Source organism: Lagenorhynchus albirostris, chromosome 1, assembly GCF_949774975.1.
Source record: "Lagenorhynchus albirostris chromosome 1, mLagAlb1.1, whole genome shotgun sequence".
Lineage (NCBI taxonomy): Eukaryota > Metazoa > Chordata > Mammalia > Artiodactyla > Delphinidae > Lagenorhynchus > Lagenorhynchus albirostris.
Window position 1 is genome coordinate 127,991,526 of NC_083095.1, and position 25,083 is coordinate 128,016,608.

At 55.9% G+C, this 25,083-nt stretch overlaps 1 protein-coding gene across 4 annotated transcripts in view; it reads right to left on the reverse strand.

Annotated features, from left to right (window-relative positions):
* Nucleotides 1-7,294: 7,294 nt before the first annotated feature.
* Nucleotides 7,295-25,083, reverse strand: part of TLE3 (TLE family member 3, transcriptional corepressor) — a 47,758-nt gene continuing 29,969 nt past the window's right edge. The window contains exons 7-20 of one of the 4 annotated variants that reach the window (XM_060153218.1): nt 23,856-24,060; nt 22,071-22,087; nt 18,376-18,495; nt 17,398-17,448; nt 16,595-16,747; nt 16,078-16,210; nt 15,326-15,510; nt 14,407-14,483; nt 13,403-13,652; nt 12,770-13,017; nt 11,794-11,941; nt 10,838-10,988; nt 9,646-9,722; nt 7,295-8,586 (exon numbers count right to left, since the gene is read on the reverse strand). In XM_060153218.1, the coding sequence (XP_060009201.1) occupies nt 8,479-8,586; nt 9,646-9,722; nt 10,838-10,988; nt 11,794-11,941; nt 12,770-13,017; nt 13,403-13,652; nt 14,407-14,483; nt 15,326-15,510; nt 16,078-16,210; nt 16,595-16,747; nt 17,398-17,448; nt 18,376-18,495; nt 22,071-22,087; nt 23,856-24,060 (1,923 nt within the window). In that variant the 3' untranslated portion in view covers nt 7,295-8,478. Of the gene's footprint in view, nt 8,587-9,645; nt 9,723-10,837; nt 10,989-11,793; nt 11,942-12,769; nt 13,018-13,402; nt 13,653-14,406; nt 14,484-15,310; nt 15,511-16,068; nt 16,211-16,594; nt 16,748-17,397; nt 17,449-18,375; nt 18,496-22,070; nt 22,088-23,855; nt 24,061-25,083 lie in introns of all 4 variants that reach the window. The other 3 variants (XM_060153212.1, XM_060153215.1, XM_060153208.1) reach the window with 3 other exon arrangements.

Below are 25,083 nucleotides of genomic sequence, written 5' to 3' on the forward strand. Positions count from 1 at the left end.
AAGCAAGATACTGCACATGCCCCCTCCACACACCACCACCTAAGGGGTGGGCAAAACACCTAAGCCGCCCCTCTGACCCGACCCCTGGACACACCCCTACCCTCACCCCATATAAGAAGCTAGGTTGCCCACCCGCCTTGGGGAGAGAGCAAGCAAGGGAAACTGTTGTTTGTTCTCGCTGCCCCCTGCTGCAGCAGGAGGGGCCCCAATAAAGCCTTGCCTGAATTTCTTGTCTGGCCTCTAGTCAATTTCTATTGATTGGGGAAGGCCAAGAATCCTGGTCGGTAACATCATGATCTGCATATACGTCTTTTTTTTTTGTGGTGGGGCTGCATTGGGTCTTAGTTGCGGCATGCGGGATCTTCACTGAGGCATGTGGGATCTTTCATTGTGCCACACGGGCTTTCTCTAGTTGTGGCTCTCAGGCTCCAGAGCGCGTGGCCTCTGTAGTTTGCAGCACGTGGGCTCAGTAGTTGTGGCATGAGGGCTTAGCTGCCCCGCGGCATGGGGGATCTTAGTTCCCCGAACAGGGATCAAACCTGTGTCCCCTGCATTGGAAGGCGGATTTTTACCACTGGACCATCAGGGAAGTCCCCTGCATAAGTCTTTTTAAAAATTATTTCCTTCTATAACATTTAATATTTTTCTTCATAAAAGTCTTATGTAGCTTTACTTAGATTTAGTCCTAGGTCATTTTTGTTGCTATTGTAAATGGGTTTTATTTCTTTAAATTACATTTTGTAATTGATGACTACTTATGAATAGGAATGCTATTGATTAATATTGATTTCAGATCTAGCAACTTGATTAAACTCTCTTACTTGTTTTAATTGTATATTTTCTAAGTATGTAGTCATATTATTTGCAAATAATCCTGATGTTCTTTCATTTCAATCATCATATTTGTTATTTTTTATTCTTTTATTTTGTCCTATTGCATTGGCTAGAGCCTTCAGCACTATGTCGAACAGCAGCAGTAATAATGAGCGTTTTTGTTTTGTTGCTGACTTTGAAATTATGCTTCTAAAACTTAACCTTTATCTATTATTGGGTTGCTGCTGGTCTGATTCAGCTCTCCATTGCCAGATGAAAGATATTTTCTTTTATTCCTACTTTGGTACTTTAAGGAAAGTCATGAATGGGTGTTGAATTTTACAAAATGCCTTACCTGTTTCTTTTGATTGATAAAACTAAGACTTCCAGCTGTGCTGAAAAGTAAGTTGTCTTCTTCAATAATTGGTTGTAGGGTTGGTTCTATGTCCCAATTATGTTGTTCAAATCTTCTATATCCTTATCAACTTCTGTCAGCTTGATCTAGCAATTTCTGTTAGTGGATATGTTAAAATTTCCCATTCCTCCTTATAAAATTCTGTCCATTTTTGATTTATGTAGTTTTTATGTAGTTTTCTTAGCTTGGGAGCTCCCACTCTACATTTAAAGTTTTTTATCTATGACACTAAAGGATTCCCCTTTCTTTCAAGGTAGCCTATCAAAATAATTGTTGTATTTATTTATTTATTTTGGGCTGTGCTGCGTGGCATGCAGGATCTTACTCCCCCAACCAGGGACTGAACCCAGGCCCTGGCAGCGAAAGCACGGAGTGCTAACCACTGGACCGCCAGGGAATTCCCTGTTTTACTTTAATTTTATCCAACATGTCTGTCCACACGGCTAAAGGAAACCCTAATTAGCTTGCTGTTAGATTTGCCAGAATTGGACATGCCAGACGTGCTTTTTTCAAGTCTGGTCACCTATTGTCAGCAAACACTTGCATCTGTGATATTCACAAGAGACAAGACCACAGCTCCATCTCACTCTCGCTTCTGGCCTCAGCAGAGCGGGAGCCCCCAAGGGCTCGCTTCTGAGCCATCAGCCCTGCCCTGTCTGATCTGCCTGGGAGGGGAGTTCAGAGTCAGGGGCACAGTGAGCACACCGTGGAGTTTTCTGGGCATTGACAGATGTGCCCTAATAGATGTGAGGAAGGCCTAAGCTGGGCAGTGGACACTTCTGTCCTCCTTTGACTTTTACCTTCCTATGGTCTTCATCCTGAGAGTGCTGATCTCCTCTTCTATCTGTGAGATCAGTTCTTTCCAAGCTTCTGAGCCAATCCTAATGATGCAGCTGGTCCACCACCCACCCACTCATTCATCCATCTACTCATTCATTTATGCAGCCAGCCAGCAGCAATATCGTACAAACACTACAAATTGTGTGATCTTGGAACTTCAGTTACATCATCTATAAAATGAATATAATAATAGCATTGACTTCATAGGACACTTACGTGTTTAGAATTAGACAGTGCTTATGAAGCACTGGCAGACACATACTAAGTACTCTATTAATAATAGCTAGGATCTTCATCACACACTCACTGATTCATTCAACTAACATTTCCTGATCACGTACTGCGTATTAGTACCAGAGATACGAGACACAGTCCCTGCTCTCGGAGCTCACTGCCTGGTGGGAGGGCCAGGTGGACATCAGGAGAGAGGATGATATTATGAAACTAACAGCCACAATACACCATGAATAGTACATGCCACAGAGACCTGGCAGAGGTGCTCCAACAGCACAAAGGAGACACAGCCAGTTTAGACTAGAGAAGCTGAGGCTCAGGGAAGGGCTTCCTGGAAGAAGTGAAACTGAAACTCAGCCCTAAAGAATGAGCAGGGGTTTGAAGAAGGATGTAGGGCATTCCTGGCTGGAAGAGAAACACATACGAAACCTAAAATCAGAGCGTGGCTTCTCAGGGCCTTGGAGGCATGTGTGACTAGTGTGTAAGGTCAAACGGGAGAAAAGGTGAGCCATGACTCTAGAAATGCATGGCTGGCCCTGAGGACAAGTTAAAAGTTCAGACACTGTGCCTGCCCAGGGCCACTGAGGGGCTCCGAACAGGGGAGTGGCGAGGACAGGTGTGCAGTTTATAAAGGTCCCGCGTGAGTGTATCAGCCGGGTAAGGGACCCAGATCACGTCCAGTGATCCAGTGCACAGAACCCCAAGTCTTTGGATGTTAATTGAGGTAGGGACCTAAGGCCTGGGACCCATCACGGGCAGTCTTGAACTGCAGCTCACCCCCTTTATTTCCTCCTCGTCCCCCCGCCCCTCCTGCCTCAGGCCGGAACTGTGGGCTCTGCAGCTCCCTCCTCCTGAGCTAGAGCAAGGCAGAGGGGAGAACTAGGTGGGGCGGGGGAGGGGCACGGGGAAGGATATGCCCTTACCCCAGGCCTTAGCACATGCTGTTCCTTCTGCCTGGAACACTCTCCTCCCCACATCCCTTGGGCATGGTACCTCTGCATTCTTCTAGCCTCAGTTCAGCTCACTCCTTCCAAGAACCCCTTGCTCTGACTCCACGTCCTGGGTGATGTCCCAGCTATGTGAAGTGACATCTTTTGGTTTGTGCCTTCACATCTCTCATGGAGCGGCAGTTGTCCGTTTATGTGACCGTTTCTGCCAGCTGGCTGAGAGCTCTGTGGGGAGGGCAGGCATCGTAGCACCCAGAACCATGCCTGGCACACGTCAGGGTCTCACTATAGAAATGTTGGTTGGATGGATGGGTGGACGGAAGGATGGCTGAAGAAATGAGTAGATGAGTGAGTGGGTTGGGTGATGGATGGATGGAAGCATGGGCAAGATGGGTGGGTGAGTTCTAGAGTGTTCTCAAGGCAGGATGACTTGACTTCCATGACTACTGTGGGCCATCTCCCTTCCATGAGGAATTTCCTCACCAGTCCTCTTGAAGAAGAGGCAGGAGGCGTCATCCCCTGGATACTAATCCTCCAAACAGTATCATTCAGTCCTGCCCACCGGGCAGCCCCTTCACTAAGGGTGGGCTACTGAGCTTAGGGGAGGGGGAGGTATGAGTTGCAATCTCAGCTCAGGCTGTGTCTCATGGTGGGTTACTTACCCTTTCTGGGCCTTAACTGTCCCATCTATCAAACCAAGGTCTCAGGATAGATGTCTCTTCAAATACAAAAGGCCCAATTTTGGTGTAACGTTTAAAAATACCTCATGAGTACGGTACATTTTATAGAGTACGGTACATTTTATAGAGCACATTTTCTATTGTTGTCATAAAAAAAATCAAATGATGCCTAACCGTGTAAATAAAAAAAGGTTCATCAGGTTTGTTTGCTATACTTTATGTTAAAAATAGCTCATTCTCAAACAGTGTTCTTGAAAAAACATTTACACTCCAGCATCACGGGAGAGTCCGTGGGCAGTTCATAACATTTAAGAGTCTCGCCAATAACACTTCCGGCTCCAGCATCCAGACCTCTGTATCTGTTCTTTCCCGTAGACCCTGTAAGTTAGGACAGTCACTGCCCCTGCTGGGGCCTGGGCTGCCTAGGGGTGGGGAACAGGGATGGCAGTGACTCAGAGAGAGGCCTGCGGGTGACCTGGTCTTAGGATAATCCTGTCACTGCCCCTGCTTGGTCTGGCCTGGACCCTTGTACATAATCTGATGTGACCTAAAACCGTGAAAGCTGGCTTCTGACGACCACGCCCTCTTCGTGTGTTTCAAACAGATCTCCTTGCTTTGAGCAAAGGCAGCACAACAGAACTGAAGAACTGCAGAAACCAGTCCCTTCTCTGGGCTTCAGCGGTGAGCACTGTGACAGCCCACTTGCCCTGAGATACGGGCTAATCTCAAGCCAGTGAAAGCTCATTCTTTATTCACTAGTTACAACCCGGAGCCTATGAAGTCCTGGGCGCTGCCCTCCAGGGAAACTAGTCTAGCTGTGCAAACAGGTGTGTGAAACGCTGCAATTAGTATGAGCCTGGATTTTTGCAGCAATAGTTAGGGGGTGACTTTGAAAAGGGCTAAGAAAATGTTATCAAGGCTTTCTACCATCCTGTGGAGGAGGAGGTGTGGGCAAGCTCGGGGGATTAAGGATGAAGTCAGTTTGTTTACAATACTTGGGTCTCTCCCCAAAGACTCCAAGAGGCCTCACAAACCTGAGTGCAGAGGAATCACCTGCAGAGCAGTAAGAGGGGGAGCTGAGGTTCTGCAAGGTGGGAAGCATGGGAATGAGAGGGCAGCGGTGGGCGGGGGAGAGAGGAGGAGAGGAAGCAGGCGGAGTGTGAGGCTCAGCGTGGACAGGCTTGGTGAGCTCCTTTCAGGACAGTGGCCGTGATGACAGGAAGGGGTCAAGGCACCAGCAGCCAGGGCCCAAGGGTGTGTCCCCAACCACACTTTCACAGGTCAAATGTCTCTCCCCACCCTCGACTGTGAGCTTCTAGCGCTCAGCCTGAAACTTGGTCATCTCTCCATCCTCGACGGTGCCCAGGAAGTCTTGGGAGGACAGCCTTTCTGAGGCAGGTCGCCTCCCCTTCTCAGAAATGGACCTGACATCGGTCTTCACTCCCAGCAGCACAAGACTGGAGGTAAGCGTTATGAGAGGTGTTTCCTCTTCTACCTTGCTGGGGCATGCAAGCCTCAACTCCAACCCTATCTCGGCACCGATGGGCAACCCACTGGCAAACACAGAACTTTCTGGCCAGGGCCTGCCATCTGGCCCCTCTGGCCCTCTGCTGTGACGATAAGACCTGGACAAACAAGGAGTGTGGTTCAAAGGGGTGATGCTTTCACTCAAGTTTGTGCAACCAGGACAAGACAGAGCTGTCAGCCAAACTGTAGCCCCAGATGGGCATTCTTGCTACCTGCTGGAAGCTTCTCCGCTGTAAGCGTGAGAGGACAACCGGCTCCAGACAAATGACCCCTGTGTGTGCAGTCCAGCTGTCCTTTCTTAGGCTTAGAATAGACTGCTTTATCCCGAGCGTCACTCCTTTTTTCAAATGTTCAACTCCCTTTCTTGTATGAAATAACTGTAGGCAATCGTTTGTGCCGATTTACAATGACTGACAAAATACGGAGTTGGAAACCACGTTAGTCCCTAGTTCTAGAGAGATTTTGCCCATGGCTGCGTGACAGCCAAGAGCCTGGGAACCATCCCGGGCCAGCCCTGCCTCCCTGAGGGCACTGCCCTGCATTTCCTATCCTGCCGCTTCCGTAAATAAATCCCTCTTCCTTCAGAAATGCACCCTTAGTGAATTAGAGAGCGGGGTCAGCCCACAACATCTGAATCTAAGCTTAAAAAAGACGGTGGAGGTTTTCAGGGTCCTGATGTGACATCACAGACACTTTGCAACTTCACTGGAAGTTCATCACACTTCATTTTCTTCCCAAAAAGTTTTGCAGTGACAGCCGTAGAGGACTTTGGTGTTACCTGTGGGCTTCCCCTCAGGGCAAGTTAAGCACTCCCCTTAACTGTCCCGTGCGATCACTTTCTAGGGGCAGGGGCAGCATGGCAGTGCTTTGAAGAGAGAAGAGCTCACGTTTATGGATGACAAAGGAAGCTGCCCAGGATCCAGGACATGGGGGTGACAGCGCCCCGCTCTCTTCTTGGGGGCGGGGGAGGCAATTAAAACGCAACAATCAAACCAACCTTTAAATAGTAACTTTTAAAAATATAAAAACAGCTCATTACAATGACTTTTCATTTTCTCTTTTCTTCAGGAATCAACTTGTCTTCCACCCTCGCCCTCCCTTGTGGGGAGAGCCTTAACAAGAGGTCGCAGCTGAGCATCTGAGACCCAGAGAGAGGAGGGAGAGAGGGAGGGAGGGAGACAGAGAGAGAGAGAGAGACACAGACAGACTCTGGATACGTCTCCCCAGCCTTAGAAAGGGAACGCACCTTGCGTCTCTGCAGCCTCCCATGCCAGGTTGGGGGAGGGGCTCACCCAGGAACAAGAGCGGGGGTGGGGGTGGGGGATGGGGTGGGGGGGTGAGGGGCGTGGTTCACCAGAGCCCCTCCTTCCTTCTCACCAGACAGAATCACACATTATAAAATAATCCATAAAAATGCAGTATAAAAATTATCTTCCATATGCTACATCCATGGAGAGCCCACCACCAGGACTCACGACGCCCTTTAGCTTTTCCTTAGAAGAAGAAAAAATAAGACCAAAAGGAAAAAAGGAAAAAAAAAAAAAACCCCAAAGACCAAAAACCCACCCAAATCCTAACACCTCAGAACATTTTGGTACCAGAAAGTGGCACCTGCAGGAGACGATATTCTAGCTGTAAGCTGTCTGGGCTCCTAAGAGAGACGGGAAGCTACAAGAAGTCAGCCCAGTGCGCCCCCAGCCCAACCCCAAGTCCCCTCGCCCCAGGCAGGGGGAGATAAACCTGACTCACAGCTCTGCAGGTTAAATACACACTTTCCCTCTAAGGAGAAAGGAGGTCAGAGGCAGGAAAGGGGAGAGGAGGCATTTTATGAAAGGACATCACTTCTAATTCCTTTTATTCAAATTAAAAAAAAAAAAAAAAAGCACCCACATCAGTTGCTATTTTTTCTCTGGTAGCTCCCTGAGCTGAGTCGCTATGCTTTCCTCTAACTTCGTGTCCTTTTTAGGTTGTGTCCGAAGATTAAGAAGGGCCGGAGACAGAGTGGCTTTGAACTTCCATTTCTCACCACGATAACCAAATGTGCACCAAAGAGAGATGGAGGTCAGGGTGGGTGGGAGGGAGGGAGGGAGGGAGAAAGGGAGAGAGAGAGAGACAGACAGACAGACAGACAGGGGGTCAGACACCTGAAAGGGGAGCATGGAGCTCAGGGGACTACAGAAAAACCCACCATTTCTGCTGCCGTCACCCGGGCTGACACCCATCTCAAGCTCTGTCAGTCCGTCAGTCTGTCTGGAGCTTGGTCCTGACACGCCTCAATCGATTCCCAGGTCCACACGGAGATACACTTGTCCGGGGGGGTACCTGGTAGCCAACCTGGCTGCCAGCCGTAGTGCCTCTCCTCCACCCCAGGAGTTTTCTCCCCGTTCTACTCCCTCTCCATTCTGCACCCCGCTCCCTGCCTCCCCTTCCCAGATGGGAACTTTTGTTTTTGTTTTTTTAAAAAAAAAAAAAAGAAAAAGCCACCACCACGAGTGGATTACAAATACAGCAGGCGAAATACACGGCTGGCGTTGCCGGTGGGAAGGGGCCTCCTCCCCCCGCTGACCAGTCCGAGATAGGAGTCTGTTATTTACACTTTTCACAAACCTCGTGCGCTGCACAGTCAGGGACGTGAAACCCCCCCTCCCCTGGCACAAACGTGTGGTCCACGCTCCAGTGTCCCCGAGCCAGGGCAGGGGAACACATCAAAAACAAGAGGGGAAGGAAAGATTCATGAGGGCGGCTGTGGGGAGCCGGAGCCACGAGCCCCCGAATAAATCTATGTGTAGCATCTGCCAGGATCGTTAAGGGGAGGAGAGGAGAAATCCATCAGAGTCCGTGAGTCCCATCAATCCACGCCTGGGAGTCCCGACTGTGACGGGGGCACCTTCTCAGCCGCCGGAGCACAGCGCTGGCCCGCTTGCCGCCCATCCTCCACGTCCACGGAGCCCCTCGCCGGGGTCTCCCCGGCACAGCTGAGTCTGTTTCTCCCGGAGTTTGACAGCCCTGTTACAGTCCTTGTTTAGTAGATGACCTCATAAACCGTGGCCTTCTTGTCACCAGAGCCTGTTACAATATATTTGTCATCCGCTGAAATGTCACAACTCAAGACAGATGAGGATTCCTTAGACTGGAGGAGGAGAGGCAAGAGAGGGCGGCGAGAGAAAGGACAAATTCACTTTGTGGGTACTGGACGCCCTCCCTTTCAGTGCTCTCTGAATTCAACCGCCCTCTGCCCGCCCTGGAGCCCACACTGCAGGGCCTTCAAACACAGCCCTTCCCGTTAGAGGGGCCCCTTCCACCTGCTTCCCCACAAGGAAAAGCCCGTTAACAGGGCCCAACGTGATCTGTACAGTCTCTGAGGAGCAAAACAGAACACTTGAGCCTCGTGAGCTTTGATCCTGAGTTTACAAACAGGAAGAAGCTTTTCTGAGCTGGGAGCAGGTGTCAACAGGCCAGACCCTCAGCCTGGTGAGCTAAGAGAAAGGATTTGCACCTGAGTTTTGAAGCATCCAGTGTAACTGGAGACTTGAAAGTTACGTGCGTGACACGCTAGACGCCAGACTTCTAGCCTGAATCCAGAAAGTGGCTTGTTGGCTCTGAGAGCGGGTGTGACTGTGTGTGTGTGTGTGGCACGTCTCTGTATGTGTGCGCGTCTGTGTGACCAAGTGAGAGGGTACAGCATCAGGCCCCAGGTCTTGAAAACTCACAGAAAGCCTCTTCCTTCTCTCCCATCTCCTTCTGGATCTTTCTCCTGCCCCACCTCTCTCCCTACTTGGAAGTGTTGAGATGAAATACGAACTTACTTGAATATCAGACAACACTGCTCAGAGAAAAAGCTGCCCAGTTTGCTCAAATGCCCAGCACCCCTCCTGCGAGGGCTCAGCGTGCAGGCCAAAGCCAAGAGCATGTTTTCACTTCTCCTTGCTCTAGAAATCCTACAAGAGCCCCTGCTTAAAAGCCCTCACCCCGAGGGGTCAGATGCCATTAGCAGCAGAGTGTACGGCCCACGGATGCGCCCAAGTCCAAGCCCTTGCCTCTGGAGAACCCATCCTGGACCCCCGGCAGGCAGGGGCTGGAAGAGGCCGAGGCAAGTTCTGCTTCACCTCCCCCAGCCCCGCCCCCATGGCCGCGGACGGGCCCTGACTCTGGGCAGGATCAGGAGGGGCGCTCGGGTGGCGGGTGGTACCTGGAATATGCTAGCTCCATACGGTGTCCTCCAGGCGTTGAGAAGGTTATCCTTCCCGGTGCTCACAAACCACTTGCCTGCGGGCGGGAGGCAAAGGAAACGTCAGGTTGTGGGCTGCTGCCCTCTAAAGTGAGACCCGCCCCATACATGGCTGGCTGCCATGGAAACACAGTGTGAACCGCTAACCAGTGCTGGGCCAACTCTTCACTCGTGAGAGGCATTTTGTAACCGAGACACGGTAACACAAACATCGACACCCAGAGAATGCCTTCCTCTGCGATCAAGGGGAGGGGTGGGCAGGCTGGGATGGAGTAAGGGAGGATCTGCAGTTAATCACAGGGCTTACACTGCCCGAAAGATGCTTTTTAAAGCCGCTAAGGTTGACTGATCCATCTCGATTCTACTGCTGGAAGACGGCAGGAAGTGCTAGGAATGACAAAGCTCTGAGTGTCTGGAGACCCAGCGGAAGGCGGGGATCGCTGCAGGTGCGCTGCCAGGGCTCTGCCTGCGTTAATGCCCCAGGGCTCCCAGAGCCACGTGGGGTGCCTGCAATTCCTGGTCCACAGAAAGACCGGTCGGGGTTTAGAGAGGACGGGACGCATCAGAGCTGCACAGCCACAACTACTGAGTCCGCGTGCCGCAACTACTGAAGCCCACGCGCCTACAGCCCGTGCTCTCCAACGAGAGAAGCCACCGCAATGAGAAGCCCGCCCACCGCAACGAAAAGGAGCCCCCACTCGCTACCACTAGAGAAAGCCTGCGCGCAGCAACGAAGACCCAACGCAGCCAAAAAGGAATAACTAAATTTTTAAAAAAGTAAATTAAATTTATATATTAAAGAAAAAGAAGTGGGTCAGCAGATATTCCAATTCAGAGCCATGGCCACCAAAGCCTGGGGTCTGAACCACAACCTGGAAGCACTGCCGGCAGGGCTGTGAGTACTGTTCCTTTGCCCCAAGCCAGCAAGCTCTGGCTCTAGCCTGGTCTCACAAGTGCTTGGTACCCTGTGGCAGCATCTGCATCCGAGGATGCAGGGGGGGGGATGCCAGATGGGGGGTACCGGTCAGGGTCAGGGGGCCTGGCTCTGGGACCGTGCTCACTTTGGGGCTCTGGCCCTTCTCTAAGCTTTGGGCCACATCTATGCACAGAGGGCAGGCCAGGCCTCCCGGGGCTCCCGCTCCCCCAGGCTCACCGCAGTAGGCGAATTTGAGGGATAGCACGCAGCTCTCGTGCAGGTGCAGCTGGTACTTGTCGGGCTTGGTGTGGTGCAGCACCTCCACGTTGCTGCTCTCCATGCCCACGGCCAGCCACTCCCCGGTGGGGCAGTAACCCAGCGAGAAGATCTGCGGGGGAGGGGCATAAGGAGCTTAGCATCCTCCAGAGCCACAGGGGTGAGGGTTCTTCGAGGGCCCTGCTCTGGGACCCTGAAGACTCAGCGTCCCACCACTCCTTCCCCCAGCACCTCCCCACCTGCCATTTGCAAAGCCAAGCCCGATAACCCAGGGGAATGGGATCTCATGTTTCATCCCCATTTGATAGGTGATGAAGTTGAGGCCCAGAGAGGTTGCTGGCTCTAGGAAGTAACTGGCAGAGCAAACTCAGAGGTGGCACAGATATTTCACTCTCACAGTTATTCTCTCTGCCTCAGTGACTTCTGCCTTTCCTTAAGAAAAATGTGAGTAAATAAAACACTAACGTCTTGAATAGCAAGATTAAAATATTAAAACAAGTAATAAAACAACAACAGAACCCAGTAACACCTGGCACTTATAGAATGCTTTCTATGAGCCATGCTTACAGCCAAGGCTTTTAGAGGGACCATTTCAGGTGCTCCCACCAGACCCATGAGGCAGCTATGACTATTCCCATCCCACGTAAGAAAACCAAGGCCAAAGTGCTCAACGGCAGAGGAGCTGGGAATCAAATCCAAGCCGTTGGGTCAAGTGTGTCCAACTCCTAAGCCTTGTCGATTCTGTTTCATTGCCACTTCCTCCAGGAAGCCTTCCCAGATGGCTCAGGTTGGTCTCAGGTCCATTTGCAACGACCAGGTGTGAGGGCTCCTTTGTCCCCTGACTCAGCCACTGGGACCTGGGGAGGGAAGGCCCCACGCTGCTCCAATGGAGGGAAGGGGGGGTCTCGGGGGCACACCTGGGAGGTGAAGTCGTGCTGCTGCAGCTGCCGGCCCTCCCGCAGGTCCCAGGAGCGCACGGTGTTGTCCAGGCCTCCGGTCCATAGCTTGGTGCCGTCGTGGGAGATGTCTATGCAGCTGGCCCCATCCGTGTGGCCCTGGAACTGCCTAGGAAGGCCAGGCAGGGATGGGGGTGAGCTCCGGGGAAGAACCGATGCCAAGCGGACAGCCATCCCAGGGGGTAGCCCAGCTCCGCCTGAGCAGAACAGGAAACTGAGGTCCATCGTCCCCCCGGGGAGCTTGCAGCAGAGCCAGGCCTGGGCCCCTCTCCTTCTCTGCTCAAGGGTCTTCGGCAGGGGCAGTTTTGGGAGAGCAGGTACGTAACAGGGGAACCCCCCCCTTAGCCCGACACCCCATGCCTCCTCAATTTGCATTCTTGATCCATCCTTGTCACCCCGCATAAACCACGCGGCTGAGGCCATAAACCAGCTGCATGGCGCTATGACTAACGCAGACGGCCACACTGCACTGAGGGCCGATGCTGGGCCCGGCGCTGGGGTCCGACTCTAAGGAAGGGGCTTCACTCCGCCCGTTGCATGCAAGGGAAACCGGGGCACGGAGGTTAAGTGACCTGCACAAGGTCACACGGAGGCAAGATTGAAACCCTGCAGCTTTGCTCCCGAGGCCCCACACTTAACCACCAAGAGGTACTGCTCCTCCACTCTGGTCTCAACGCCTCTCCTTCTCCTGCCCTCTCCGTGTGTCCCCAGCTCCCCTTCTCCCCAGAGCCTTGTGCAAGTTCCTGGGCCAAGGAGCCCTCCATCGTCTACCCATGTCAGGCATCTGGCACAAGCTGTTTTCTCACCTGGGTGCCCTCGCCCGCGCTGTTCCGGCCGGCCCACAGCACCTCGGACAGGCCAGTCGCAGCAAAGATACCAGGCACGGCCAGCGAGGCCTTCCCGAGGACAAGGACCCCCGCTCCCTCCCGAGCCTAACCTGACTAGGGTCTGGTTGTGCAGGTCCCACACGGCAATGTTCCCGTCGCTACAGCAGGAGAAGCAGACTTTGGCGTCGGGGCTGATGGCCAGGGCGTAGCAGGCCGGAGCCGAGGAAGTCAGCTCGGCCTTGATGCGGGGCGTGGGTGACGCCAGGTCCCAGATGGTGAGTGTGCTGGCCTCGCCGCCCACGATGAGCGTGCGCCCGTCGGGGAGCAGCTTGCAGGAGCGGATGTAGTTGTCCCTGTTCTGGAGGGGGAAGGGGCGGTGTTCAGCACCACCCACCTCCCCTCCTGGGGGCCAGGGGGGTCCACAACACTGAGCACCCTGGCCGCTTCTGCCCACTTCCTGCCCTTACCGAGGGCAGCTGCCAGTCCGACTCGGCTCCTCATTCACTCCTCGTTCACCCCCCTTTCAAACTTTCACTCGCTTCTTCACAGACCCCTGGAGGTCGGCATCACCTCCGCTTACAGACGACGAAAGTGGGGCTCAGGGAGGTTTGCCAACTTGCCCAAAGTCGCCCAGCCAATACAGGGCTGCACCTGGCTGGGGGGATGGGGCTCTCCCCCTGACCCAGGCTGTCCCGCTCTCCTAGACCAGGTGGAAGGGATGCCCCCAGCCCTGGGATCCTCACCAGGCAGTCCAGCTGGGAGATGGGGCTCTTGCTGCCCGGCTGGCTGATGTCCCAGATCTTCACGCAGCCCTTGCCGCCTGTGTAGACGTGCCGCGTGGGGTTGCTGATGGTCACTGCGCACACCACCTCCCCGTGGCTCAGCGTGTTGATCTGCCGGGCGTGCCTGGGGATGCCGGGGCCTGCCAGGGCATCGTGGGGGAAGGGCACGGGCTGCATCTGCCCGTCAGCACTCACGTGGAAGGAGTAGGCTCTGGGAGGGGGAGAACCACACTTCTGCCATCTCCGATCCTCTAATGACAGTTTGCACAGCTCCTGCCTAGTTTGACCGGCACCCGCCCCTGCCTGGCCTCTTTGCCTCCAGGTGTCCCCTCCCCCCAGATCCGAGGGCACCTGGTAACCCCAACCTCCTTGGCCTGGCTCCACCGGGCCGGAAACCGCTGCAGAGTCCAACCTTGGCTTCTGCCCCCGCTCACAGAGCCTTGCTGCAAACCAGGCTGCTGACCCCAGACTGGCCGTGGGAAGGGAGCACCCTTCCCCCACCCAGCTTGAACGCCACCCCTCCTCTAGGAGCCAGTGGCATTGGGGAGGAAAACCTGTCTGCGACCCTCCAAATGAGTCCCAGGGCGCACTTCAGGGCCAGGGCCGAGCCAGCGTGGTCGGCCCGCTGTCTTAAGTGCCAGCTGTGGGCAGAACCCACGGGAGCCCCCAAGGCCAGGGCAGCTCCACGAGAGACCGCAGTGTCCGAAGTGTTCCTTCCCTCTCAGAGCCCAAGGGCCACATCCTCCACCCCTGCCCTGTCTCGTTCCCCTTTCGGAGGGAGCCTGGGGGCCGTTCAGGAGCGCGGCCAGGCAGCTTTGCTGGGGTTGCAACCCGGCCTATGGGTACCCCGAGAGGGGCAGACCCCTTCCCTCAGGGGAGGTCCACCAGGGCAGGGGACGGATGGGTGGGTGGGTGGTGTGCTCTCCCCTGCCCTCCCCAAGAAGCAGAAAACAGCCAAAGCTTACGGTTTTCCACCAGGAATGGAGGCGAGGCTGGAGGGCAGGCCCGTGGCCCGCATTGGGGGGTGAGGGTCAAACCCAACCTGTAAGGCAAGGCCAGGCCAGCCCTTAGTGCGGGGTGCCGCCATACGTCCCCCCACCGCACATCCCCCTCCACCACCTCCTGTCCCACCCGCACGGCGCTGCCTCTTCAGAACCCGAGACAGCTGGGCAGAGCACGGCCCCTTGTTCCAGAGAGAGCACGAGCCCAGGAGGGCCAAGTGCCTCGTCCAGGACAATGGCAGGAACAGGATGATGGTCCAGACCCCGAACTCTGAGCCGGTTATCTTCCACTCCCACCCCCAGCTCATTCTCCCTGCTCTGCAAGGCCGAGCGGGCCCCTCCTCACTGTGTTCCCTCCCCTGGTGTCCCAGGGGGCTTGTCATGTGGAGAGGAGGCCAACCTGGGTTCAGGAGATCAAGAGAAAAACCGTCTCCTGGAAGAGGACCCACCTCTCCAGTCTGAACTGCTCTCAATAAACGGCAGACAAAGCTTGGTATAACGGGCTGCCCCGTTTGCCAAGTCCCTGCCTCGTGGAAATCACCCGACTCGCCGTGGGATTCCCACCCCCACAGAGCCCAGAAAGAGAGGTGTCAGCCCCGCTTCCCAGACGGAAAGGGGCAGCCCAGGGAGGCTGTGTTGTGTGAGGTCACGTGGCAACTGATGGGCAGGCGGGGTGGGACCCAGGTCTGCTGACCCCCAAGTGTGTTCCACTCTTATTCCTAATAAACACTCTACCCCAAAGGCAGCTAGCTGCCTGGTCGCTGGGCCCAGGTCCCCTTTGGTGTGCAGGAAGGGCCACCTTCACCCCCTCCAACTCCCCCGCTCCTTACCCAGTCCCCCCAAAAAAGGAGCCAAAAGGTCTACGTACAGCTCCAAAGCTCACCATTGGCGATCGGCCATAGGCGGCGGCAGCAGCGGCGGCAGCCGCGCTCATCTGGGGTGGGATGTTGTGGAGGCCGGCGTAGGCGCTGGGGCTGGTGAGGGAGCCGTTCATCTCATGGTGGCTCATCATGGCAAAGGGCGCAGCGTAGGAGCTGGTGATGGAGATGGGCGTGCGCAGGGCCGAGGCTGCAAGGAGGCGGCCGTCAGCCGGGAGAGGCCACCAAGGGGAGTGGGCCCCACGCCCCCATCAAGGGCAAAGCTCAGGCCACCAGGCTGCCTCCCTGCCCAGCAGCAATCCCTCCTGTGTTCTAAAGCTGCCTACTCCAAGCAGTCCTCCTGGACTGAACCCACCTACCAGAGAACCCCATCTTCACAGCCTAAGAAGGTTCGAGCTGAGAGATGTGACCACCGCTTTTTATAGAGCAGGACTCGGAGGCCCAGAGGAGGGGGCTGTTCAGAGCCTCACAGAACTAACAGCAGAGGCAGACAGATCATTGGTGTCCCGACCTGTCTGAAGCTCCTTCCACACACCGAGTGCACAGCGGCTCCAGTAAGCCCTGACATCGGTGCTGAAGCACCAGGCACTCACCTTCTCCTCAAACCTGACCAGGTCCCCCAGAGACGGGCCCTGGGAGAGCCCTGACTCTGACCCCCCTCCCTGGCCCCCATCCGTGAGGCTCCAGCCCTGGCCTGGGGCAGAGCCCCTCCCCTCACACATGGTCAGCCCAGCCCCATCGTGCCTACCCATTATACCTATCGGGTCCATGCCTGGAGGCTTGCCCGGCATCGACCGGAGTCCTGGGGTCGTGCTGGTGCCCGGAGTTGGGGCATCGTTCCTTGGGGTTGGTGTGTTGGACTTGAGCCCAGGGGTGGAGGATTTGTCATTCTGAAGAGGGTAGATGCAGAGACCAAGGGAAGCCATGACGATTCCTTTCTCCCAAGAGCTGGGCACCACATGAAGCCCAGTGCTGGACCCAGCTCTGAATCTTCTGCCCCACAGCTCCTCAATTCTTGCCCAATCTTGTTTGGCAGGGACTGTGGTAATTGTTCCCATTTCATAGATGCAGCAACTAAGGCTTAGAAACGTTAACTAATAATAAGCACAGGGCTCAGCCTGTAAGTGGTAAAGACAGGATTTGAACCCAGGCCAAGCCCCAATCCGTGTACTTTCTACTCCAGATCCAGACCCTTTTCCAGAACGTTTTCCCTCTGCCCCCACGTTCCCCACCCTCTCCCAGCCTCTGCGGCGCCAGGGGCAGACCCCACATACATGACCAAGGTCTTTGGTCTTGGAGGAGGGCGTGCTGCTGGAGGAGGCCACCGAGGCGGGGCTGGTGGGAGCGTCCTTCTTCAGGCCACGGGCCTTGTCCAGCCCATTTTCAGGAGGGGAGTGTGCCGGGCTGACCCGGGGCGTCGCTGGGTCCTAAAAACACAAGTGATACGGGGATGTGCCGAGCAGTGACGAGTCTGGAGTCTCTCTGCTCTGGGGACGGGAATGGAGTGGGCACAGGGCATGGGAAAAGAGCCTGGTCCCAAGTGGGGACAATGAGTTTTTAATGACCTAGTCTGACCCCTTCATCCCACAGATGGGGGGAGACTGAGGCCTGGGTGGGTGGAGGTGACCTGCCCAAGATCAAATACAGGTTCAGGACTCCAAGCTGGGCAGCTGGGCCTTGGCCCTGGGTAGGTCCTTTCCAGCTCCCCCTCCCTCGCTAAGGCTGACCCAGGAGGCTCACAAGCCCAAGATCCCAGGGGTGGTGGGGAGAACAGAGCTGACCTGGAGGACCATGGTGACTGGGAGCCAGCCCTCCCCTGGGGTCTTCAGGGGCCTCTCTCTGGAGAACCAGCCTAGGAACCCCAGCAGTGTGCACGAATGCCCAGCCACCAGGCAGCCAAGCCCTGCCCTCCTCCTCCTGACCAGCTGGATGCCCCAACCCCAAAGGCCTCGTCACCCAGCTGGGGCTGCTGGTAACGGTGCAACAGCTGAGACACGACAGCTCCCACCCAGGACAGGAGCAATCGTCAACCACCCTGCACAGGGACAGCCGCCCTGCGACCTGGGCCGGCCCTTACCTCATTGGAAACGTCCACCACCAGATCGTCACTCTTGTCCCCGTCACTGTCCTGCACGGAGAGGGAAGCCAGTGAGAGGCCACGCCCACCCCAGACTGAGCCCAGACCACGCCCCTGCTTCCACCAGCCAGGATCTGAACCCCGGCCAAACCCCAAAGTCCATGCTCTCCCCACTCAGCCCCACCAAAGCTGACCTCTTCTCCTTGCTGTTTGCTAGCCCAGCCCCCAGCCCCACGGTCACTCTGCTCCCACGCCCACAGGCGGCCTCACCAACACCTGCCCAGTCATAATATTTCTAAGGCTGCTTTAACATGTCGCTCTGGAGCCAGACACCTCTCTCCAGCTGGCCTGATATCCACCACCATTTGCAAGTGAGTGCGCTGATCTCGTTCCATCATTCCCATCACCGTGTGTGTGGGGAGGGGATTAGCCTTGTCTCCCAGAAACGCAGCTGAGGCTTTGGCTGTGCTACGTGTCCGGAGCCCCAGAACAGCCAAGGAGCTGAACACGGAGGGCCGGGCCCAAGGGCACCAGGTCCCACACTGCACTGCCCCCTGCCCTTTGCCCCAGCTCTCAGCCCTGCTCGGCCTGGCACAGAGCAGACACCATGACCAACTGTAGGGTCGAAGTGTGGGGATGCCAGGAACGGTCCCCAGAGCAGACCGGAGGTTCTGAGGGGGCCGTGACGGCAGCAGGGGGTTTTTGGCCCATCGGGGGAGGTGCCCCTAGCTCTCCCCAGGCCCTACGGAGGCTGGGATGACTTCCCTGTCCACTGCCTCCTGGCCACGGTCCGCAGGCTCACAGGACATCGGTCTGTGGACGCTTCCCCTGCCCGGGCCACCTGCCCTCCTCAGTGCGGCAGTGTCTCCTGCCCCCACCTCTTCCTGACTCTCCCACGACTCAGGCCCCGTGGGGTCTCCCCCAGCCCAGCCCACCCAATCCAAACCCCGGCGGAACCCGCCGCGCTCTCAGACGTACGTATCGGCTCAGACTGTCCTTCTCCTCTGCTTTCCGCTTCTTGGCTTCCATGCTGTAGTCGGCGGAGCCCCGGTGCTTCTCGCTGGCCCGCAGGCTTTCCGAGGGCGACACCGAGTTATTCTGGAAGCAAGGAGGAGAGTGAGCATGAACGTTTCATGCACATATCGACATAGCTAAGTGACTCAGAAGGTCAGCTGAGGTGTCGTGTGTGTCCTGCAGGTCTCAGCTCCATCGGAGGTTCCCCAGGGACGCCTTCCCAACTCCCCAGACTCGGTTCCCCTGGGAGCACGACAATTCTCTTTTATAGCTGCTGTTAGATAATTAACCCAGCACGGGCCGTTTGCCTCTGGCCTATGAGACTGCATGCCTCATGAGGGCGGGCGGGGGGCACGCCTGTGTCCCCAACCGCCCATCTGTGCCTGCCACATATATTTGCTCAAAGAATGGATAAGCTCAATCCGCACTGGGTCTCGAAAGATGGATCTGAGCCGACAAACAGGGGCCAAGTGCAATACTTCACCTGCGGAACCCGACAGGAGCGGGGAGACTGACCGGGACGGGGATCGCCGGGGTGCCAACAGGCCTCCTAAGTGTAGGTGGGCGATGGGGCATTTTGTGCGAACACCCTACAACTACAGCATGGCCTTCTACAACTTTAGAGAAACTCCAGAGTTATAAAGAAACAGAAAATGCAATGTCATGAAGCCTTTCCCCTCTTAAGACAGGAAAAGGTATAGAGGACAGGCAGACTCCCCCGCTTTGTAATGACGGGAAAGGAGGGGCCCCAAGACAATGGGCAACGTGCCCAAGGTCCCCCAGCAGCAGGCAACACGAAGGAAACCCAAGTTTTTCAGGCCTGGAAGAGACTTAGCAAGTTCTCCCTTCAACTACAAAGCAAGTGAGAGTTTGGAACTTCAGGCCTGGGAAGAGGGAAGGTGGGCCAACAGGCGAGGCAGGAGAAGCGCCAGCCAGCGGGCCCGGGGACGGAGCGGTGCTGGAAAGGGGAGAGCTGCCCGCAGAGGAGGACCCTGGCTGGTGGTGTGATGGGTAACCAGGAGCGGGCTGGGAGCAGGGAGGGAGGCGCTACGGGCAGGGGTACCTGCCAGCAAACCTCTGTGCCGAGAGAAGAATACCACAACCCCCTCCAGGGGGCTGCCGAGGCTCGCCCCTTCCTGAGAGACCACGCGACCCCGTCCCCGCTTCGCTCGGCACCCTCTTCAGGGCACCTGCCCTGGATCAGGCCTGGGGCTGGATGCCAGGCGTGGAGGAAAGAACGAGACACAGTCCCTGCCCTCCAGGAGCTCACAATCCAGCTGGAGGGAAGGCCAAGTCCGCTTCATCCCCATCCCCAGGGGTGTGTGACGAGGCCACATGGGGACCCAGAGGGACGTCTGCTCAGAGGAGAAGGGCATCAAGAGGCAGCTGGAAAGTCTCCCCACGTCCCCAGAGGCCGGGGACGGTGTTCCGGGGTGGGGTGGGGGGGAGCGGTGTGGGAACCAGCCACAGGACTTTATTTCCTCCCCTAAGCCGGTTTCTGGGCAGCCCTTCCCTGCCAAGCTTCTGCCTGAAGCAAATTAAAATGGCAGCGTTATCAAGCCTTGAAGAAAATATGGAGGTTATAACGGAAGTGCAGCTCAACCCTCCCCGCAGCCGGGCAGGCGCGGCGGCGATCCACGCACAGCCGTGATTCAATTAGCCGGGGCGAGCGCCGGCAGAAAAACCGCCGTCATTTCATTTCAGTTCCTCTGACGGTGGCCACCCCGCGCTAAGCAGAAGCGCTCCCAGCCCCTCTGCTCTCGGGTGGGCAGGCGGGGAGGAAAGGGGGGCGCGCGGCTGCTCGTGTTTCTCCCCGCGACCAGGGCCACGGCTCAGAGAACAGCAGGCTCTTTCTTCTCCTGCAGTCAGGCTGAAAACCCTCGCTGCTACCGGAGCAGAGTCCTGTCAGGCGTTTAGCGGCATCGATCCAGCCCGCCTCTGGCTGGCAGGCGGCCAAAAAACTAAGTATTTTTTATTGCTTCGGCTAGGCAAGGAAATATGAATGAAGCTACCTCTAATTGGACTCCAGACTAACCCCTCTGGGACAGCTTCCAGCCCATCCAGCCGGTCCCCCTCCCACTCCGACACGGCCCTGTCTTTCCTGCCGGGGCCTCATCTGTTGACAACCTGGTTTCCAAAGGGCTGATTACGTTTGTCTACACTCCCTCCGACACCATGGCCGCGTGCACACATGTGAGCCCCTACTGCCTGTCCCCGGGACGCCCCACACCCCCTCCCGGCCCAGGACGGCGTCCCGATTCATTTCCACGGAATTCTCCAGTGGCCCCTCTGCCCTGAGTCTGGGTGTCGGCGAGCACTGAGGAGCGAAGAGCCCAGCTCTTAGGGGTTCCCCATGGGTTCCTTCTAGCAGAAATCGTTCACAGATGGGGGCACAAAGCCAGAGTCAAGAGCGACGAGGACGAGCATGAGAATGTGTGAAGGCAGGGAAGGGGCCGAGCACCCACTTCTCTGTGTGGCAGGTCCCTGTTAAGCAGGTAAGCTCCGGATCCTGGGTCCCGTTCTGAGCAGGGGGTCTTCCTAGCTAAGCGGAGAGGCTGGCTGGGCAGGAATGTTGCCATGTTACAGATAGAGAAACTGAGGCTCAGAGAGGCCAAGAGGACTACCCAACGTCCCATGAATCTGGGACCAGACTGAGCCTTGAGGTGTCCAGCCCAGCCCTCCAACAAGGCCACCTACCAGGATCAACACGAAAGCAATCAAAATGGATGTACAGTTTCAGCTGTTCCTTTCTTACGCACCTAGCCATTCCTGGGCCCACATGACCTGGATTTCTGAGCACACAGGCAAGTCGAGAGGGGACGTGAGCACTGCTGCTAATGGGAGGTTTAAAGTCCGCCCGGGTAGAGGGCTGGGAAGGGGAGGTGGGTCGGGATGGAGGAGCTGCCCAAGGAAGCTGCTGTCTAGATGGTTAGTTAACTGCCTGACCTTCCAAGTCCCACTTAACACGAGGTAATAACCAAAGCCATCCTAACAGATTAGATGGCCCCAGATACACGGACGGCGATGAGGAATAAAATAGCTGTGTTAATCGCGGGAGGATTTTTTTTATCCAGACTCCACTGTGCTTATTCAGAGGCTTATTCACTTGAAACAGAACCTCTGAGCCTCCATGTGCTCAGAAAGATTTACAGCAAATCTCAGAGCTGACAGACACGCAGGCAGCCTGCCCTTAATGCTCGCTTGCTAGCACTTTCTCAAACCGAGTTAAAGCCTAGAACAGGAAGAAACCTCAGGTGTTGGGAGGAAATGAGGAGGATATAGGATCATACAGGGGTCAGCCAATCTGGGGGGCAGGGAGGCACTCCGGCCCCAAACAGGGGGGGGACACCAGGGTCCCGAGCTCTGGGTTCAGCCTGTGACTCCACAACCCCCCCTTGGAGGGCCCAGGGCTGGCTGGCTGACCTCTCCAGTAATCACCTCTCCTACAAAAGGCGTTTGGTTAGCGCGCACTTAGCCCAGCTCTTCATTTAACAAATGATGGCCCTGAAGCCTGGAGAGACGAAGGCTTCCCCAAGTGCAGGTCACTCAACAGGGGACAACACCCTCCTCCCAGGAGCCCACACAGGGTTAGGGCTGACCCTCCCCCAGCACCCAACCCCCCCCCCACACACACACAGGTTCCAGAGTGCTGGACTTACCGTGCTGGATTCTCTCTCTTTGGGGACAGAAGGCCAGGACAGGAGGAGGGTCACGTCCCCCAAGACAAAGAAACAAAAAAGAAAGCAAGGTCAGTATCGTCCGGTTGCCTTTTATGCTTTGCTAGTTCACGGGTTTTAAGACGGGCAGCGGCCTGGCTCTCTGCGTCACCGCGGGTCAGCCAAGGTAGGGCTATTAGGTGACGTGTCTCAGTTTGGAAATTAACCGCCCCAATCCCAATGCTTCACTCGGCCACCAGGCCCCGGTGGGGCAGCAGGGGGGGGATCTGTGGCCTAGCTCTCCCTGACATGCGGAGAAGGGCACCAAGATTACTGGTCAGCAGTTTTTAAAGCCGTAAACTTGGGAAGGATCATGCTACGCAAAATAGCCATGGGATCTGGGAGTTGAGAACATTATTGTTATTATTTTTTTTTTAAAGGAATTATCAGAGTGGTATTTTGGTGGTGGTGTTTTGCGGTACGCGGGCCTCTCACTGTTGCGGCCTCTCCTGTTGTGGAGCACAGACTCCGGACGCGCAGGCTCAGCGGCCATGGCTCACGGGCCCAGCCGCTCCACGGCATGTGGTATCTTCCCGGACAAGGGCACGAACCCGTGTCCCCTGCATCGGCAGGCGGACTCTCAACCACTGCGCCACCAGGGAAGCCCGGTGTTGATGTTTAATTAATACTCTTCTCTGTTTCTTTACCAAGACGCCCCAGGAAGCTGAGGCCTCTGATTATTTGCCCAGCCAAGCACTAGCTCCCTGATCCTCCTGTCTGTTGTGGGGAGGCCCTCTTCCTCTGCCAGGAGGACCATCCTACTGCAGGGGCAAAAAAACGTAGTCTCTGGTTCCCACGACCTGCTACTACCGCCCCATGGCCCTGGCCAGGGCAGGATGGTAACACTCCAAGCCCCCCGTGCCCAGGGCCGGCTCATAACGCATTGGCCATGTGCCCCAGTAAGTATCTAAGGGCAAATCAAACCATCACATGGTGCACCTTAAACAGGGTAGTATGTGCCGACTGTATCTCAATAAAGCTATAAAACTAACATCTAAGGGCAGACCACACAAGGTGGCAATCTTTGCAGAGGGTCTGCTAGGAAGCCAGGCCCTCTCCTTTCCCGATCAAACTAGGCCCCCTCCCGAGGCCCTTCTCAGCACAGCTTCAGGGGTCTTCGCGGGACAGGCTGGGTTAAGGGTAGAGGACGTTCTCATTCCCAGTCTTCCCAATCATCTCCCTGCAGCAGTGTCACCACCACCTCTACTTAAAGACAGTCCCCTAATGAGGCTTTACTTGGAGCACCAACCGGGTATCTTTTTCAAAGGACGTGGTCCTCAGAGGACTAACGATCCTGGTGAGGAGAAACCACTTTCCAGGGTAGGAAACAGAAGAACGGTAACAAAGGGCTCCGTCTTGGGACCCCCAACTCTTGAACTCTTATGGGAATTTGAAAAGAGAACCTCAGCTTGGCCAGGAGGGCATCCTGCAGGGGTGGGACTGGGGCTGGCCCTTGGAGGGTGGACAAGGTGTGGCTAGGAAGATGTGAAGGTATTCCAGGAAGAAAGGACAAGATGTCTTCCAGGGCAAAGAAGAGAAGGTACACATCAGGGATTGGGGGGTGGGGCTCCGGCTTCCGTGGACCAGGATCTTAATAGATGGCCCCAAGCCTTTTGCTAACTCCTGGTCCTAGGGTGACAGCATCTGCTGTGTCTGTTCACAGAGGGGCCTCCAAAACCTCTGCCCCCAGCCCTGCACTCTGCCCTCCGCCCCTGCCCCGGGCCGCACCTCTGTGATCCAGTTCATGGTGGTTCTTCTCGTCCTTCACCGACAGGTGGGCCTGGCTGCCCAGGGCACCAAGCGCCAGCAGCCCCGAGCTGCTCCCCGTCACCGGGGGGATCCCTGGAGGCTGGAGGCCTGACGGGTGGGGCGGCAGCTGCACCGGGGGGCCGTGCGTGGCGTGGGAGAGGTGCTGCGCCTGGAGCTGCTGTTGCTGTAATGAAGTTGGTGGTGAGCGCGGCTGAGCGGGGAGGGCCGGGGAGGCCTGGGCCAGCCCTCTCGCTCCTCCAGGAAGTGCCGCGGGCACATGCCCCCCGTACCTCTGCCCCCAGCTCAGGCCACACATGCTGTCATGCTGGAGGAAGTCCGGTAACGGACCGCAAGTGAGACACAAGATCTATGATGGCAAACGCTCCACCTCCTCTCCAACCCGTCTCAGGACAGAACTTCTCAACGCACGTCTCCAAGCCCAAGATAAATACAGCATGCGTTTAAAAGCCAGTCGTCGGGGCTCCCTCTCCGTTGAGGGCGATCCACTTTTACGCTCCCGACGGCCACAGTTTTGCTCATGCTTGCATGCCTGCAAACGTCAGCAGCCAGCGCTTCCCACCCTGAGCCCGTACCCTGGGGAAGACTCCCTAATCCTGAGGAACTCCACGCCTGTCTTACAAAGCGGAGGCAGGACACGGCAGAGGAGTCCCGAGATCGAGAGGAGTTTGGCGCCAGTGGAATGAGAGCCGACGTCACCGGACATCAGAGTGGAGAACAGGGTAACAGGAGAAGTGGGGGCTTTGGAATCAAGACAGACCAGGATTCAAATCCTGGCACTCACTAGCTGGGTGACCTCAGGCAGGTTACTCACTAAGTGATCTCATAACGATAGCTAAACGTTTCCCAGAGGCCCTTCCAAGGCTCCCTCCCCTTCCCAAATCTAGTCGTGCATTAAGTCACTTACTATCAATAGCAAGGGTAACAATCCCTAATTAAGGATTCTGCTCAGCACTAGCCTCAGTCTTCTTTTCCCCCTTCCCCTTGTGCTCCCCCAGCAGCCAAGAAAAAGCGCCCTTTATCATTCCCAAGATTGCGTCAAGAACCACGGGCACTGTGGCGCACGCTACGCCACGGCTGCATACTTCATAGGGACTGAAATACGTCTTAGGAATGGCTGGGCCCTTGGGTACACATACATCTTTCTTCTCAACGAGCACAACAGGAGGGAAGAGAAATTTACTGAATG